The sequence below is a fragment of the Chironomus tepperi genome, unplaced genomic scaffold (assembly GCF_022539635.2).
Source record: "Chironomus tepperi strain 1889 unplaced genomic scaffold, CSIRO-AGI_Ctep_v1 contig_171, whole genome shotgun sequence".
Lineage (NCBI taxonomy): Eukaryota > Metazoa > Arthropoda > Insecta > Diptera > Chironomidae > Chironomus > Chironomus tepperi.
In genome coordinates this window covers 521585-538879 of record NW_027226293.1, presented here as the reverse complement: position 1 = coordinate 538879, position 17295 = coordinate 521585, and the positions used below count along the sequence as shown (strand labels likewise).

At 33.2% G+C, this 17295-nt stretch overlaps 1 protein-coding gene across 3 annotated transcripts in view; it reads right to left on the bottom strand.

Annotated features, from left to right (window-relative positions):
* Positions 1-8607: 8607 nt before the first annotated feature.
* The window catches only part of LOC139088879 (uncharacterized), a 68266-nt gene continuing 59578 nt past the window's right edge, over positions 8608-17295 (bottom strand). For 2 of the 3 annotated variants that reach the window (XM_070638213.1, XM_070638212.1), the window contains exons 3-5: positions 11289-11661; positions 10039-10411; positions 8608-9949 (exon numbers count right to left, since the gene is read on the bottom strand). In XM_070638213.1, the coding sequence (XP_070494314.1) occupies positions 8884-9949; positions 10039-10411; positions 11289-11562 (1713 nt within the window). In that variant the 5' untranslated portion in view covers positions 11563-11661 and the 3' untranslated portion in view covers positions 8608-8883. Of the gene's footprint in view, positions 9950-10038; positions 10412-11288; positions 11662-11732; positions 12031-17295 lie in introns of those variants that run through there. The other variant, XM_070638214.1, reaches the window with a different exon arrangement.

The following is a 17295-nucleotide window of genomic DNA, read 5'->3' as shown; positions in this document are numbered from 1 at the left end:
ATTGTCTGCACAACTACCCAAAAAACTGAACATGCTGATATTCTAACAAAATAGTCTGTTGACATTATTTAAAACAGTAAAAGTCATTCATAAAAAAAAAATTATTTTCTTTCAATCATCACGAAAATATATCCACAAGTCTATTTCAAATAGTTAAGTTAGGTCAGGAACAAATTTCTAAGGTGCTTCATTCAAACAAGCATGTAAGCACACACAACGTTGAATGAAATGAAAAATAAAACTTCACATTTTGCATAAGTAATGAGCTATTCAAATACGTAGACCTTTTATGAAATGAGCAAATATTCTCGCATAGAATTCTTGATTTTAGAAAATTGTTTGTGGATGGAAAAAAAAATCTTTTATTTCTGTTTCTCATTCAGAATTTAGATTGGAAGCTTGTGAGCATGAAAGATTTCAATTGGAAGTTGCACAATTAAAATGTTTATAAAATTCATATATTCAGTGAATATTTACAAAATCTTCGTCAGTGAGAAACAGAGTTGCAAAAAAAAGCACATGTGACAGGCAAAAACCGTACAATTTCTTAATAATTTGTATAGATTCGTAAGAAAAAAACCATACAAATTATCAAGAATTTGTAAGGTTTTTGCATTGATTCGTAAAAAACCATACAAATTTTCAAGAATTTGTATGGTTTTTGCCTATCACAGTTGCCTGTTTTGCAACTCTGCTGAGAAATACAGAGAAATATTATCATATTTAAGAATAATTTCACATCCGAGAGAGAAAAACAAGCGACAATAAATTACTTTATTCCTGTATCTTATTTAATCTTGTTCTTCATATTGTAAAATATCCAAAAATGCAGTTGTCAAACAAATCGTTTTTTATAGCGTCATAAATTTTAATTTTGATTATAAAACGTCAAGTACACATCAAAATTTAAAGATTTTTTAAAGCTTTTACGGGATGTGCTGTGACTCTTTGCAATTTAACGTGTATAATCATGAAGTTTATAGTCATCTAAAATACAGCGACGAAATAATTTAATTTTTGAGGATTTTTGAAATTTAAATTTAGTAAATTTTTGGTAAGAGAATGGAATTCCTCGATTCAAATTTCTAAGAGGATTAAGACAGTAAGTATTGCAATTGATATTGGAAATTGACAGACAGAAGCCAACAATGGATCCAAATTTAGGCACACTCTGAGGGAGTGCCATGGATTACAATTGATATGTACGACCAGCGAAATAAGAAAGTAAGTGATTTGACAATCAAGAAGAATAATCAATGATTGTAGTATGTCGAGAGCACTGGGTGCTCGCTCTCTTGTCATACCGACGTCAATCGTATAAATTTCTCTAACGACTGAAATATCGATTATTTGATGAGAATCGAACTCAAGTCCTCACAGATGAGATGCTTACAAATTTTATGGTCTTATGACCAACTACTCGGCCACGGCTGACGAACCATAGCAGAGGCCAATTAGCTTATATACGTCTCGATATTCCAAGTTCCACTATACTTCCATACCATAGATAGGGATTCCAAAATGGTTGGAAAGTACAGTTTAAGAACTACGCGAATCAAATTCATATTGGCTAACATTTTTATGGTATTAGAGAGATTGACCTCTTTTGGGAATCGAACCTACATTCTTACAGAAGAAAAAGATTACAGATATCTGGTCTATTGCTTAACCAATCAGCCATAGTTGCCTTATTTTTCAATGGTAAATTCGCATACATATGGCTTGATATCCCAGATTCCACTCCATTTCGAAACTACAAATAGAGATTTCATGGTGGATGTGTAGTAAAGTTTAATCGCTTTTAGCAGCACATATCTTAAATATGCTAATTCAAACTGCATTTCGAATGTATCATTTAGTTTCGATCTTTAGCGTTCAACATTAAAAATTTAAGTTTAATAGCTTAATATTAAATCTCATATTTAAATATGCATATCAATCTTAAAGGTCGATTTGAACTATTATAAGATGGCACTGCAGCAGTTGATATACAATCTGCATGCACCCATAAACAATATCTCATGGATGCAGCTATAAAATTATCCGAAAAAGCTTTGAGTCAACCAAGGCTGTGACATTTTTAATCTTAGATATGCAATCTCTTCTTCTAGGATGAATAAATTTAAAAAAAAACTTGAAAACAATGAAAGTTAAAGTCTTTTAAATTTTAATTTAAGCTGGTTAGAGGAACTCAATTAAAACTGCATTTTATGCCAAGACTAAAGATAGTGACATTGTGTGAGAAAATAAAGCTTTAATGGACGGTGTTTAATATTCTGAATTGGCAGAAGTTCTCGAAGGATAAAGCCGAGTTTGACGTTCTATCCGCGGTAATGGGGCAACGTGCGCCTCCAGTCAAGGAACGCAAATGAAGTCATTAAATGGACAATCGTTCTGTCTGTTGGAATATGTCACTAACGTAAGGAATTTTGAGAATTTTCTAGAACTCGATCATAGGACAGAGTCAGCTTCAAACGACATCTAACTTAGGCCATGTATCACAATTGATCTGTACAGCCAGCAAAGTATGCAAGTATCCTGAGTGGACTCATCTATGATTAATCTAGTACATATCTAGTTATAAGCAACACTAAGTGCATCCAGATGTCATTTGATGCTCCTTTTACTAGACTTTAACTTGATAAATCAGCAAGTTTCTTAATCTGGTAAATACTCATTAAACATCATAATTTATGACTAAAATTACCTTCAAAATATTAACATTTCATAAATTCAATTGCAACTTTCTTCAAAATTTAACAACATTTAATTCGGCATCTTGTTGGCATCACACATGAATCACTGCTAATTATTGGGAAGATTACGCGGTTGTTATATAAGATAAGGGAAAGTTTATCTCCTATGGTTTTTGCAATCTTGCTATAAAATTGTGATTAATTCCGTGTCATCAGTCTCGGGACATTATCCTTTAATGACCTTTATGGCTAGTTCCATTTGCAAATCAGCCATCCAGAATAAATGTTCTAGCGCTCTACCAAGCACTCATAAATAGTTTAGAATCAGCTGATTCTGAAACGTAGAAAAAAAACTCACAAATCAGCTTAACTTAAAATCCAGTATCGAAATGCCATAGCTTCAAATGCTGAATATAAAAATATATCACAGTTCCTCTGATCTAATTCGAAGATTAAATCGAGCAAGATATTATTGCAAAATTATTCAAATTAAGTTTCAGTGTTGATTTTAATGGAATTTTAATAGCAATTCCAGATCATTGATTTGCTTCACAAAATCTCAACGAAACTGCTTCGATTTCGTATTTACTTAAACACTATAATCGCCCAAAAACACCGCCATACTTTACCAATTCGTGTGATTTTTAAGTTGCATTGAAACAAAAAAAAAAAGTAAAAAGCAAGAAAATGTTAATTGGCTCACAGATACCCGCAAATTATACGTAATCATCAATTCTACTCCTGTCTGCTGTTACCTTGCAATTTTAAAACGCAACATTTTTTTTTACTCCATTCCTTCGTTTTCTAATTCAAATTCATGTCATTCGCCTATAAAATGCGATCTAGAGGCGCAAGTATTTTATTGAAAAATGCAGAGAAGTAGGGGTGTAGATAGAAGGTCATATGAGGATGTCGGGGTGTGGATTTAGGATTTCTTAAAATATGTGGAGGACTTTGGGATACATTCAGATCTTTGAGAGTAACATACTGAGCTGTGGAGACTCATGGAGACATCCAATGATCACATTGGATCTTTGGGTGTATTTAGAGTTCATATGGAGATCTAAGCAATCTCGTAAGGATCAACGGCTTCACAGGGATTCTCAAAGATTCAACATGTGATCACAAAGCGATCTCTCAAAATCAGAAAGTATTTGGAGTCACCTTGAGACATAATCAAGGATTATAAGAATCTTAAGATGCACACAGGTTCAAATGAACTCTTAGTATTAAAAAAGCACGGTTTGCTCAAATGTCGATAGCTTTGGTCATCCACTCGAGGATTTTTTGAACAAATTAGGACATCTAATGATCTTAAATTGAAGGATCTTTGGGTAACATGGAAATATCGAGTATCACATGAGGATCTCTAACATTAGTCTGCTGATATCTGTGAAAACGTGGACGATCAAATCCAAATTGAATCGGAATGAAGCTGTCAATATAGATATTAACATTGTACTTGATATTGGAAATGGTGGACGAAAGCCAATGATAAAGCTTCAACTTTAGGTGCCATCTAAAGGAGGCCATGTATCATAATTGATCTGTTTAGCAGCAAGTAAGTAAGTAAGTTTATATCTGAGAATCTTAAGAGCTACATTAGGAACTTAAGAATCTAATGATTTCCTCTAAAGTCATAAGAGTAAAGGCATCAAAAACTCATGAGGATCTCTCGTAGTTAGGATCAATGTTGCTTACAGAAACAAAAGGAATATCTTAGTCCACCTGAAATAGCCTGAAATTTCCCTGAAATCAATCACAAATTGAATAAAAATAATTCAAACAACAATTCCTGTCTGCCTACACCACTGCCGAATGAGAAGTAGAAGAATAAACAAAAGTCACGTTTTGGAAATTCACTCGAAAATTGCAAATGAAGTCTCGATCGCTCCACATATTTTTACATCAATTGGTCTTCATCTTCTTCACTCCATATTTTATGCAACTAATGATCATTTTTTAAGGCACTCAAATTGTAGCATACTTTTGATTAATTGCTGTAATATAAAATGATTTAATATAAGTAAAGTATAAAAAAAAGACTGCTGAGATTTCTTTTTCAATTAACTTTTTTTTCCTCTATTATAGTGACTTTTTTATTTCACATACAATATTTTACAACTTAAAAGCAATAAAAAAATTGTTCGAAATTATGGAATATTAAATAAATTATGAGACTTTTTTTTTTGTTATAGCTTATTTAACATTATAATTGATCTTGGCTCGCAATCTTGCGTAAAGGCACTTGCTATGGTGATTTTTTTATATTTTTTTTTTTCTTCTCTAGAATGAAAATTTATCTTTATTCACTTCCGATTTAAATCAGACGCGTCAGTGCCTTTGGAGCAATTCTTTTTCATAATAATTTATTGATTGGCTGCTGAGAAGATTGTCTGGGATGATGCTGGTTTGGGGATGCGATGGATTGAGCTTTGAGTAATTTTGTGGCTTTATCGAGGTTTTTTTGAGTTACAGCAAGCTTGAACTGAGCAACTACTCAAAAGAAGCCCAAAATAAGTTCATGATAATCTTCCTGGAAGTATTTGATCTCATACTAATCTTTGGATCCAGTCTTAAGTGTCAAGATCCAGAATTTGAGCCATACATAATGTAATTAATAGACTTCTAGTGAGAATTGAACTCACGACTGCGACAATATTAGAGTATAACAGTGTTAATCTGTTCCATAATCACTAAGACACAGAGACCTAACTCTAACTATAGAAAATTCAGCTAAATATGGCTATATACTTCAGAATTTTATTACATCAAATCTGGAATTAAGGATTAATTCATCCTTAATACTCTATATTCTAATGCTTAGAAAATCAATAAAGATTTAATTCCTGCCTGATTTGACAAAAATATGTAATAGAATATGATTAGAATTTTGATTAGCATGCAGGGAAACGGAATTAAATGTTGATGATTGGTTCCTATTGATCCACAGTGAATCGTAGGGCGTTAAGGCGCGAATCGGAATTGATCGGCAATATACTAAGAACCAAGAGGCAGCCAATAGGCAGAACAACCAAATTAGCATTTGTTAGCAGCATTTCAATTCTTGCCATTTGTTAACCAGTCAATGGCAAGTAAATGTCGTGTTGATGTCTAATTCTAGCGTATTTTTACTCATTTGGACTGCCTAAATGCTTGAAAACTGATTGAAATTCGCACATTTGGAATTAATCTAGTCCTAACTGTTCAATTTAACTCAATAATCAGCAAATTTACTTCCTCTACCAAACATTGACCCCAAATAATCTCCTCATCAGTCTCATCAAACTTAATTTGTTTTCTATCTAATTATACACAAATAAATTTACAGGTTTCATACGTATGAATATTATAATACAATACAGTAGTCAGTCAGTTAAATGAGAAAGCAATAAAAATACAATTTTTTTTGGCTTTTTTGAGAAAAAAAATTAATGAATCTTTAAAAATTTATCGATTTATGATTCGATTAACATATGCAAATCCTCTCATTGATGTTGTCAGATTCACGTCAGGAAGTTAAAAAAATTACAATTTGATGTTTTGGTACCGAGACGTTCAGGTAGTTTAAAAGATGCTTATTTAATGATTCAAGGATATTTCTTCATTATTGGATTAATATGAAGAAGGATTGTTTAAATATTATTGGATGTGCATGCTCCCAGGCTATATCCCACACGGAATCTGACAAAAAGTGCATCAATGAGAATTTAAATAAGAAAAAACAATTTCCAAAGTTAAAAAAATGGCATTGAATTTTGATTTACGCGCGAGAATCTTGTCTATTGTGATGCCAATATTGTTCATTCATCATATTCTACATGATGTCGGAACAAAGCATCACCAATAATAAATTTGTATTGGATGTACATGAATTTGATTTTTTTCAAGGTTTTTTAATTAACAATAATGAGATGATTATTAATACAGAAATAATATGGATATAAATGATGATGATGAAATTCTAATGATAATAAATTTTGTTTCCCCATAACAATCATTTAATGTTCCCTGATTGACGATGAAAAAAAAAAGCATGAACATTCAATGAAAATGATATGCAAAAAAATTAATGATTTTTACATGGCTGAATTTTGAAGGGGAGTTGTTCATAAATGACGTCAATATTGATAGTATTGAGTAACTTTACAACCTTGATTTTGAGAGGTGGTATAAGCTTTATCTCTGGAGTTACTACCTTAAATAGATGAAAATAGACAAAACACTAGTGCAGTGCATCTCAACTATGTTTCCAGAAACACTAGAAAGTCAAAAAAGGCTCGTCAAGTGTGTCGCTAAAACTATGACAATTCATCAAATTTACATTACAATTGTAGATTTCTGAGTTGTACTCCAAAAAGGTTGGGAAACACTGCACTAGTCTGTTGCCAAAATCTTTAGTCATCTCGTCCATCTATAGCGGGGCGCTATCTAACTATAGCGCTATATCGATATCTATCTATAGCGGGTCTTGCACTTGGAATATTGAACAATACTATGCTACAACCTCAGACCACCCAGTGTGATACCTAGTCACACCTAGTCTGCTTTTATAAGTTAATTCTTGCAAAGCTTCTTAACCTCTCCTCTGTCCTTTAACAGACGAATCGAGCGTGTTTAAGAGTTTTGATCAAAATGTACTGAATGCTTGAATTGATCAAATGATTTCCATGCAATCCAGTTCCGGGATTGAAAGTCTTAATGAATTGACAAAATAAGAATTCTTTAACATGCTCAGTTAATAAAGTGACCCGAGTGACAACAAAGATGAAGAAGACTCTGCCACAGAACTTTAAAGGCTCTAGCTAACCTCTTTTGCACAGACGACCACAGGATTCCCCAGTATATAGAGTAACCTTTGCAGACTTTGTGGACGGCAAAAGATCAAGAGGAAGACCGAAAATGTCCTGGATTGGTTGTGTTGATAAGGACGCTAGAGCTTCTCCTTCAATTTCTTCATTTCTGTTACTCAGTTGAATGCACTTAAGAGCATCCTCTTTGTCTGTTTAATTAAACAATCCACGTCATTTATGAACTCACCCCACCAATGCTTTTTAAACTCATTTACAGATTCATTATCAATAATATCGTTTTCATTCGTTTTTGATGTGTATCAATTATCGCTTTTTTAAATTAAATATTTAATGACAGCTTAATTTAATTATATTATTATAATGTGTATCAAACTGACAATTTATATCTTTTTTTGGATTTATTATTATAATCACGGACAGTAGCCGGCAAAAATTTTTTCCTACAATATTTTGGGGATGGGGTTCTCAATTTATGTATATGACTGTATTTAGTCAGCTAGCAAATCCATCTTTTTAAAAGTTGGACAATTTTATTTAGAATTTTAGGGAATGTAAAGAGAATTATTAAGTTTTGCATAAGCAGTAAGCAGTTAGCAGTTGCAGTAAACAAAACTCAATAATCCGTCCTTGACCCCTTATTTATTTGATATCCGGAATTATTAAATCACAAAATATCTAAATTTATATCGATAATAAATAAAATTAACATTAACTGACCAAACATCAGCCGTCACATAATCACATAAACAAATATTCGGTCCAACAAATGTCAATTTTATTCATCAATAATCCTAATGAACGTAATTAATCAACTAAGCTCTCGTATTGACACATTTTTGGATGATATTTGGGTTCAAAAATCCCAAAAAAACAACAACAATTTTTTTCTTCATATTATTATGATTAGTTTCGCATTGGAACTAATTTATTTTAATATAAAACTTCTTTTTTTTCTATTAAGTAATTTTATCACACTTAATACCCAAAACCAGAGTTGCAAAACAAGCACTTGTCATAGACAAAAACCGTACAATTCCTTGATAATTTGTATGGTTTTGTAAGAAAAAACATTCAAATTATAAGAAAAACCATACAAATTATCAAGGAATTCTACTTACAAAACCATACAAATGTTTCTTATAAAACCATACAAATGTTTCTTACAAAACCATACAAATTATCAAGGAATTGTACGGTTTTTGCCTATGACAGATGCCTGTTTCTCAACTCTGCCCAAAACACTGTTCCTACATATTTTTTTTATCCCATTCCTTTCTATTATTTATCACAATTTTTTTTATCTTCACTTCGAATTTTATTTACTTAATTGAATAGAATGACACTCGACGCACTTAATATATTCACGTCCAATTTCAGTAAACCTCATTTTCACGATATGAAGTCTTTTGTTGATTTTTAAAAAAGCCTAATGTCTCTAAAGTTTTTGTTGCTCGTACTATAAGTTGATCTTTAAACTTCCATATCGTTGAGTCTTTCACTTTATTTTCTTTAAAATCTTCACATGATTTTTTCAAAGTCTTTACACAATCGGCACGATAATGTTGTAGTTGAGCATCATCAGTGTCAATTGAGAATGATTTGCATGGTCCACCGAGACATGCGAGTGGGAAGTGATTGTGAAGTGTCAATACACGTTCGGGATTATGGAAACATTTAATATATTGATTTGGTTTTGTAAAGTTTGCAGCACGATTAATATGTTGTAGCATGTGCATGTATTTAGGCATACCGGGTATCCAATCATGATCATGATGTGTCTCGTCAAAGAAATAAACATTACGTACATTGTAGGATGGATATGTTGTATTACGTAATTTTTTGCCCTTTTCAAGTACCCTTACCATTAAGTCATGCCAACTCATATCATCATGTTTTGGCATTATTACTTCGTCTATATCCAATAATGCAATAAATTCATATTTATACATATTCTTATACAAACAGTCATTATATGGAATTAATTCATTTTGCCTTTTTTGACTTGTCTTTTTTGTCAAATATAAATGTTGTAGGCCGGGTATATTAGGTTGACCTCCTGGTAATGTTAATGGTGTCACATGTACTTTACCCTCCTTCTCATAATGCTTTAATACTTTTGATATATTTGGATGAACTTGTAATTCATAAAAATAAATTTTGTCGGCACCAAGCATCGTAATTAGTTCAATCCATTCAATCATCTTGACTGATAAATCATCGTAAAGAAAATCTAAGCCCTTGACACAAACAGCAAAGCCTTTTTTACGATCATCGGCTGGTAAATTATAAATAACACGTAAATTATTTGTTGCTGTATCGCATTGTTTCTCGACAATTGACACTGAAGTTGGAACAAGTGCATGAAAAGGTTTTGGTATTTGACATGCGATAAGGTATGGTTGATAGACATTGTTAAAGTAATTACCCCATCGCGAAAACCTATTGTATAGAAGATTAGAAGTATTGAGAAATAATTTAATGCCAATTTGAAATACAATTAAGCAGGTTTAATTTAATTTACTACTTACCAAATGTATTTATATTCAAATGTCTTAACAATTGTTGGATCTTTTTGTCCGTCAAACCAAAATTGACAGTATGTTTTAACACTTGGATTAATTCGATCAATCATACCAAGAATTCTTACAGCAGGACCGATTTTGGAATTTTTTCTAATATCATAATAAGCACCAAATAATTGAAATGTACCATTTGTTGTCTGTAATGTCTGCCAGTAAATATTACTGAATTGTAGATCGAAGATTGATGGATATTTAGCACATTGTTTTGAATTTTTATTGTTTGCTTGCGCTTGAATGGCTTTATGTTTCGTCCAATATGCTATTGGTAGTGATGGTAATTTTTCTTCTACATCTTTCACTAGCTGCTCATCATCAATACCTGTTTTGTTTAAATAAGCAGTGAGTAAAGAAAAAAAAAAGAAAAGAATTTTTATTTGAAATTGAAAATGTGAATGTATTCATGAGTGATGTGATGTGTTTAGGTTTGGGGTGAGAGGATGTTCTGATGTCAAAAGACAGTAGGTTCGGAATAACAGTGTCCAGGAGTAAAGCTCAACCGAAACTTCATGAACCGGATTGTAAATCTGAAAAATCGTATATAAACTAGAGGATCAAGTGATTAATAGGTATGAAAGAGACTATATACTAGTGCCCGGGGATATAAACGAGTTTCCGGGGCAATAAACAAGTGCCTGGGGCTATAAACGTATGCACGGGGCTATAAACAAGTGCCCGGAGCTATAAACAAGTGCCCGGGGCTATAAACAAGTGCCCGGGGCTATAAACAAGTGCCCGGGGCTATAAACAAGTGCCCGGGGCTATAAACAAGAGCTTGGGGCTATAAACAAGTGCCTGGAGCTATAAACAAGTTCCTGGGGCTATAAATTCCTAGTGTATCCAGGGCTATAAACAAGTGCTCGGGACTATAAACAAGTGCCCGGTGCAATAAACGCGTTCCAGGACCTATAAATGAGTGCCCATGGTTATAATCAAGTACCCGGGGGTATAAACAAGTGCTCGCGGCTATAAACAAGTGCCTGGGGCTATAAACAAGTGTCTGGGGCTTTGTTTCCTATACAGTCTATATAATGGGACAAGCCACACTGTGATAAGTTGGGGAAAAGCCACCCGAATCACAAAAATTCATAAAATTCTCAGATTTAACAAATTGTAAAAGAACCCAAGAAGTCAAGAGCAGACATCACTTATGAACAAACCCGCCCAATAAATGTACAGCTATATAAACATCCTCATACCAGTTCTATTATCGACCAGAACTTCATTATCAATATAAGTCATTAGTCTTTCAGATGCAGATGTTGTCGATGTTTGATCCATCATTTGATTCCATTTCTCTTTTTGCAATAAATTCCTATGTAATGGAATTTTCTTGAGATATGTCTGTGATGTTATTGAGACGCCAGCTAAGTCTATGTTGTCATTGTTTATTTTTATTACGCCTATCAATAGAAATGACCATACTGCCAATATAAACAGGAACTTGAAGAAATTTCGCTGTACGTTATTCATAATGTCTGAATTTAAGGTAATTTTGGTATTAAATGCCGTTTTTGTGGATGATGCGTGGGACCCAAACTCTTATTTTTTTTTTGTTAACAGATTGATGCACTGGAAGAAGAAGAAATAATAATCATAAATATTTTCATGTCATGTCTGTTAATGAATTTCGAAAATTATACATTTTTTTTGGATATGATACGAGAGATTCAGTCATTAATGAATGGCTTAATAATTTTCTCTTTTTTTCGCATGCACATTTCAATTCATAGATAAGCTTTTTGTTTACAACTTAACACGAATTTAGTGGTCGGCTGGTTGAAGAAGAGTGGCAAGACAGGCACCTGGCATAGGTAAAAACCGTACAAGTGCTTGGTAATTTGTAAGGTTTTGTCATAGGTAAAACCGTACAATTTCTTTTGGTAATTTGCAAGGTTTTGTCACATACAAAAACCGTAAATTTTTTGATAATTTGTAAGGTTTTGTAAGTAATTGTTCGGTTTTTAAGTCTGTTACAGATGCCTGTGACAAAACCGTACAATTTCTTGATAATTTGTATGGTTTTGTACCTGACAAAAACCGTACAATTTATTAATAATTTGTATGGTTTTGTAAGAAATTGTACGGTTTTTGCCTGTGACAGATGCCTGTTTTGCAACTCTGGTTTGAAGGTCGTGTGTTGATCAGTCACAACTCAATAATTCATGCCTTTCAAAATTCACATCTAATTAGACAGGAGATTTCAATTATGAACAAAAACAGATCGCAGTAGGCGATAACCCTTCAAAAAAATTTTATTTTATTTTCACGAAAAGTTTATTTAATTTTTTTGGATCTCGATAATGAGATAACGATTAAGCAACTTCACAACTAGCTATGGCTGTATTATATATCGATCTCACGGAATCACGCTAATGCTTTTTTAACATTTTTAACATTTTTTATTAATTTCCCGTCATAAAATTCGTTAGTTGACTGCTAAGGCATGCCAACTTTGATGTGAGAACTTTTTCGTGGAAAGTATTTTTAAGTACTGATTAATTTTTTGTGATAAATATTAAAAGGAAATATATTTTATAATTTTTTTTAACAATTTTTTTATCAGTGAACGACAACTTTATGGATAATAGTAGCTGTAAATATAAAAATTATTTTGTTTATCTTATCGTCAGGTATTTACAATGCAGATGGGGGGAATTTAATTATTAAGATTGTTTTATTTGAGCTTTGGAATGAGGATAGAGTTTTGTTATGCAGTTTCTAATGATATTGCGACTTATTGATGTGAGGTCTGATGGTTGGAGGATGCAGATCGCATATTGCAGTGCCTTTTCGACTTTAACGGACTGTAAACTTTATTTGATCTAACTTTGGATAATGGAAGTCTAGTCAAGGTAAGGATTTTGTCATTTTTATGAGAGTTTTCAATTTTTCAGAAAATACTCGAGTCGCATAAAGTGTTCATTGACTAGGTGACACAGGTACAAGTCTTGTTCACTTAACAAAATGCCCAGATGACTGATTTTGAAACAATTAATCATTTGTCAATCACTTGTCTGGTTATAACCAAGAACAGCACAACGTGTTCGATAGGATATGGTTTCATCCCTGAGTCGTTTGCCCTGAGAGCACCGTTATGGCTTATTCCGAACTATTTATAGACCAAAAATGCTATTTGCTGCACCATTTTGCTCGGGAAAGTGAATAACTTGTGAGAAACATAAAATTTTGAATTCGAATTTGAGTCGAGCCAGTATGTCGACTTCGAGCTCTGGAATATATTAATCATATTTGAGTTTTTTGGTAGCTATCCGAAAAGGACAAATTAGTTGATCGATAGAAAATCTGGCATAAGGGTTTGCAAGGCTGAGCCATGGTGATGGATTTAGTTCCATGAAATACGCCGTCCTGATTCCTGATTTTAAATGACTTGTGATATTCGGGCTGCTCATAAATAAGAATATCTTTACTAACCCCTAACATGAAACTCCAATTTCACCAATCTACAGCTTGATTGACACTCTAAATTAATAAAAAGATATGCCATCCTCAACAGTATTTTACAACTATTTATTCAAAAAAATATTCACTCCAAAAAGTCGGCATGCCTTGTTCAACTCTAATAAAAAATGTGATATTTTTTAACGATAAAATATTTTATATATTTCGTAAATTCTCATGCTAAATATGAATTTCAAGATTGCAACAAAACAAACGACAAGCGTGGTAAGAGAGAGCACAAGAGCTGAAAAAGGCCACAATTGAAACGTCAAAACGTGATTCGCATTCTTGCACCCCATTTTTGAGAGGTATTTACTACATCTTGACATTATTATTAATTTTTTAGAGTTATGCTGCTTTCGCTGAGCATTCTTCAAACTTATTTTTATTTTGGAGGCGGAATACAAAAGACTTAAAATGTTGCTGATCTCTTCAGACTTTAATAATACTCAAAGTAAGCTACAAACTAGATCAGTTGAGAGGCCATATTTGGGGATATTTAAATGGATTAATAACTACCAAGAATCGAGACCTTGAGCTTATTTATAAATAATGGCATAAATCGTGTGTGTATTTGGTGATTCAATAAAGAGTTTTTACTGTTCGAAAAAATGATAATTATCTGCGGCATTAAAAAAACTAAGGTTTGTCAGCGGCAAACAAAGAGATCATGAAGAGATGACGAAATTATATAGAAATACTACAATCAGCGGGACACAAATAAAAGCAGCTACAGAAAAAAACCTTAAATTTCCTCAATGCAATTCGCGTGGTGTGAGTCATTGAACAATACACGAGTGTGTACAGCCGTACATAAATTTGATTTGTCAGCAAATATTATTCATATTGACTATTTAACTTAGTACTACTCATTTTAATGCATATGTAAAAGAAGTCTCATTTTTTATTTGTTATGCAAGTCACCTACACGTTCAATCACAATTGCACAATCGGATGCACTTCCCTTACAGTATAAAATTTACGTATTTTGCATACATTTTCCTGAATTGGTTGAGTGAAATTCTGATGGGATTCATTGGTATGTGATGTCTAGCATGTTGAACTGGTAGAAGTTTTTGAAGGATAGGGCAGGATTACGAATAGGGCAGGCCGTACGGATAGTGTTACGGATGCACATAGGCTTACGGATAGGACAGGCTTACGTGTTAAGGTGCTTTTAAACTAGAGTTACATGCTCAGCAATCCTCGGACTTAATAATAGACCTCCTTGTTCATGTGTCATCAAACTAGAGTTATATGATAAACATACTTTCTGAGCGGCAATGGGTCAACGAACGCCCCAGTCATGGAAGTAAGTAATAAATATGTCTAAAATTTAGATTGTTAGAAACAAATGACGGTATTTTGAGATGAGTTTAAGGATTCCTGATGTCTCAACACTTCTCCCCAACATACACCGAGTAGGATTCGAACCCACGTTATCCGAATGTCAGTCGCATGATTCAACAACTAAGCTATCGGAGGATTGTTAGGAAGCGTGGCACTAAACACACTTAAACCTTCTTCAGCACCGGATTAATTGCAGATTTAATCGTTGCCCTCACTGTCTGTATGGACGTTTTACTTTCCACAACTCTGCACTCTGCATGACCCAGGGTATATCAATGCAACGTACTTAGCCACAACTTGTGAGTCGCGAATCACATAAACCGAGTTGGTGTGACTAGAACAGTGAAAAAGCATGCGAATCCAACTAGACTTTCCCTGGGATTGAACCCGGAACGTTAGAATGGTAGTCCGATGCTCTAACCACTTGACCATTGCTGTTAGATCATTGCCCTGAATCACAGCACAAATTTAACAATTTCTAGGAATGGAAGATGAATTGCTCTAAAAATTCTAACATGACGTCATTAGCGAACATGACCCGTTCATGCAATGTGTATACTTAATCATATGAGAAAGGTCTACAAATCATTAAATCAAACAAGAAGAAGAGGTAAAAAAAATGTAAAAAAATAGAGAAGATTAACAACAGTTATAATCCAATGAAGCGATATATCATAACTTTAAATTTTTTTTATTATTGCACTTCTCATGTGTGTATGATGAGGAATAATAAAATACCGTAGCATAAGAGGAAAAAAGGTGAGAATTTCATGCCATTTCATACAAGACTTGAATTGATATTGGCGGTCAGCACACCGCATGAACTTGAGGAAGGAAAAAGCAAAAAAATCTTTATGAAAGACTAAACAGCGTGATGACAAGATTGTATGCTTTTTGGATCATTGCGATGAATGAATCTGTAACTGTAAATGTTTATTGACTTTTAATAGTTTTTTATTGAACAATAAAAAATTGTACTTTATAGCATAAGACATGCCTAAAATGTATATGGTGTCGATTCAAATTTTATTTATTGCATTGTCATGCACCAACCAAATTGACAATTTTGGGTTATAATCCAAATGACCGTTAATATTTTTCTTTATTTTTTTTTTGGTAAAAACAAAAGAAGATAATCAAATTTCTAACAGTGTTGTGGCTCTAATAGATGGATAGTGTTGTAAAATTAAGAGGTTTTCGTGTGAAAATTTGGATGTTTTTGGGGATTTGAAGGGAAATGCTGTCAGAATTGGACAGCATATAATACTTGAAGGACAATGGCTACGATACCGAATTAATGACCAGTGTTGATAATTACGTCAGTCAACCTTAAAAAGCTATCAGAATCTATGATTCTCTTGTTTTAACAGAAAAATTATAATTCCGAATAAAACATCCCGAGTGGGATTCGAACACACGTCCTGTGACTTCCGGTCGCATGCTCCTACCACTGAGCTAACGGGGCTTATTTGACTGAATGACAAAATGCTATATACTCAAAGATACACCTTGGTCGTCATTGTTAGATCTAGTCCGGTATTCCATTCTTTGGGTTTCGTAGCTTTTGCTTAAAGATGGTGGCTTGCTAGACCAGTTGACCCTGTATTAACCAGAGTCCCGATCGTCTCTGTTCCCACATGTGGTTTGGATTAACGATTTCTCACCACGAGAAGGTGGGGATTGTGGATATTTCACCACGTGATTGGTTTAAGGCTAAATGTAGCACTAGGTAATAGCGTAGCCAGGGGGGCCATTAGGACTAGGGACCCCTCCAAAGATTGAAAAACTGTTTATTTTGTAACGATTTTTTTATTTTCAAATTTTTTATTTGCTTTTTTAAAAAAAATTCAAATAAAAAAGGCCGATCCCTCTGGTAAACCTGGCACTAGGCTGCATGCATTCCCAATTCACCACCTTTAGAAAGCTAATCCAACACTGCATCCACAAAAATAACAATCTCTCCCCTGTATCATTTACTTCATTTTTTATTGATTCTCATATTCCATCTTAACACCTTCGTGAAAATTTCTGCATATTTTGGCATCTCCAATCAATTGGAAGCAGTTGCAATATTATTTTATTGAACAATTGTAATTTTTTAAGGGGATCAACTTGCATTTTGAGCAATTTGTGAAAATATTTTTCACCACACATTGTGCATACATGCCCATGTTGAAAAAAGTGAGAATTTAAAAAATTTCAATGGATTTACTGTAGCTATAAATGCCGGATTCAATGAGGTCTATACGTAAAGAATTAATAAAATTTTCAATCAATTTCCAGTCGATCACAATCGTTAAGGCTGAAGCACAATTGAGAGTGTTTAAAAAAATTGAATTAATATCTTTATAGATTGAATCGTTCTTATTCAGCACGAATACATTGTATTGTATA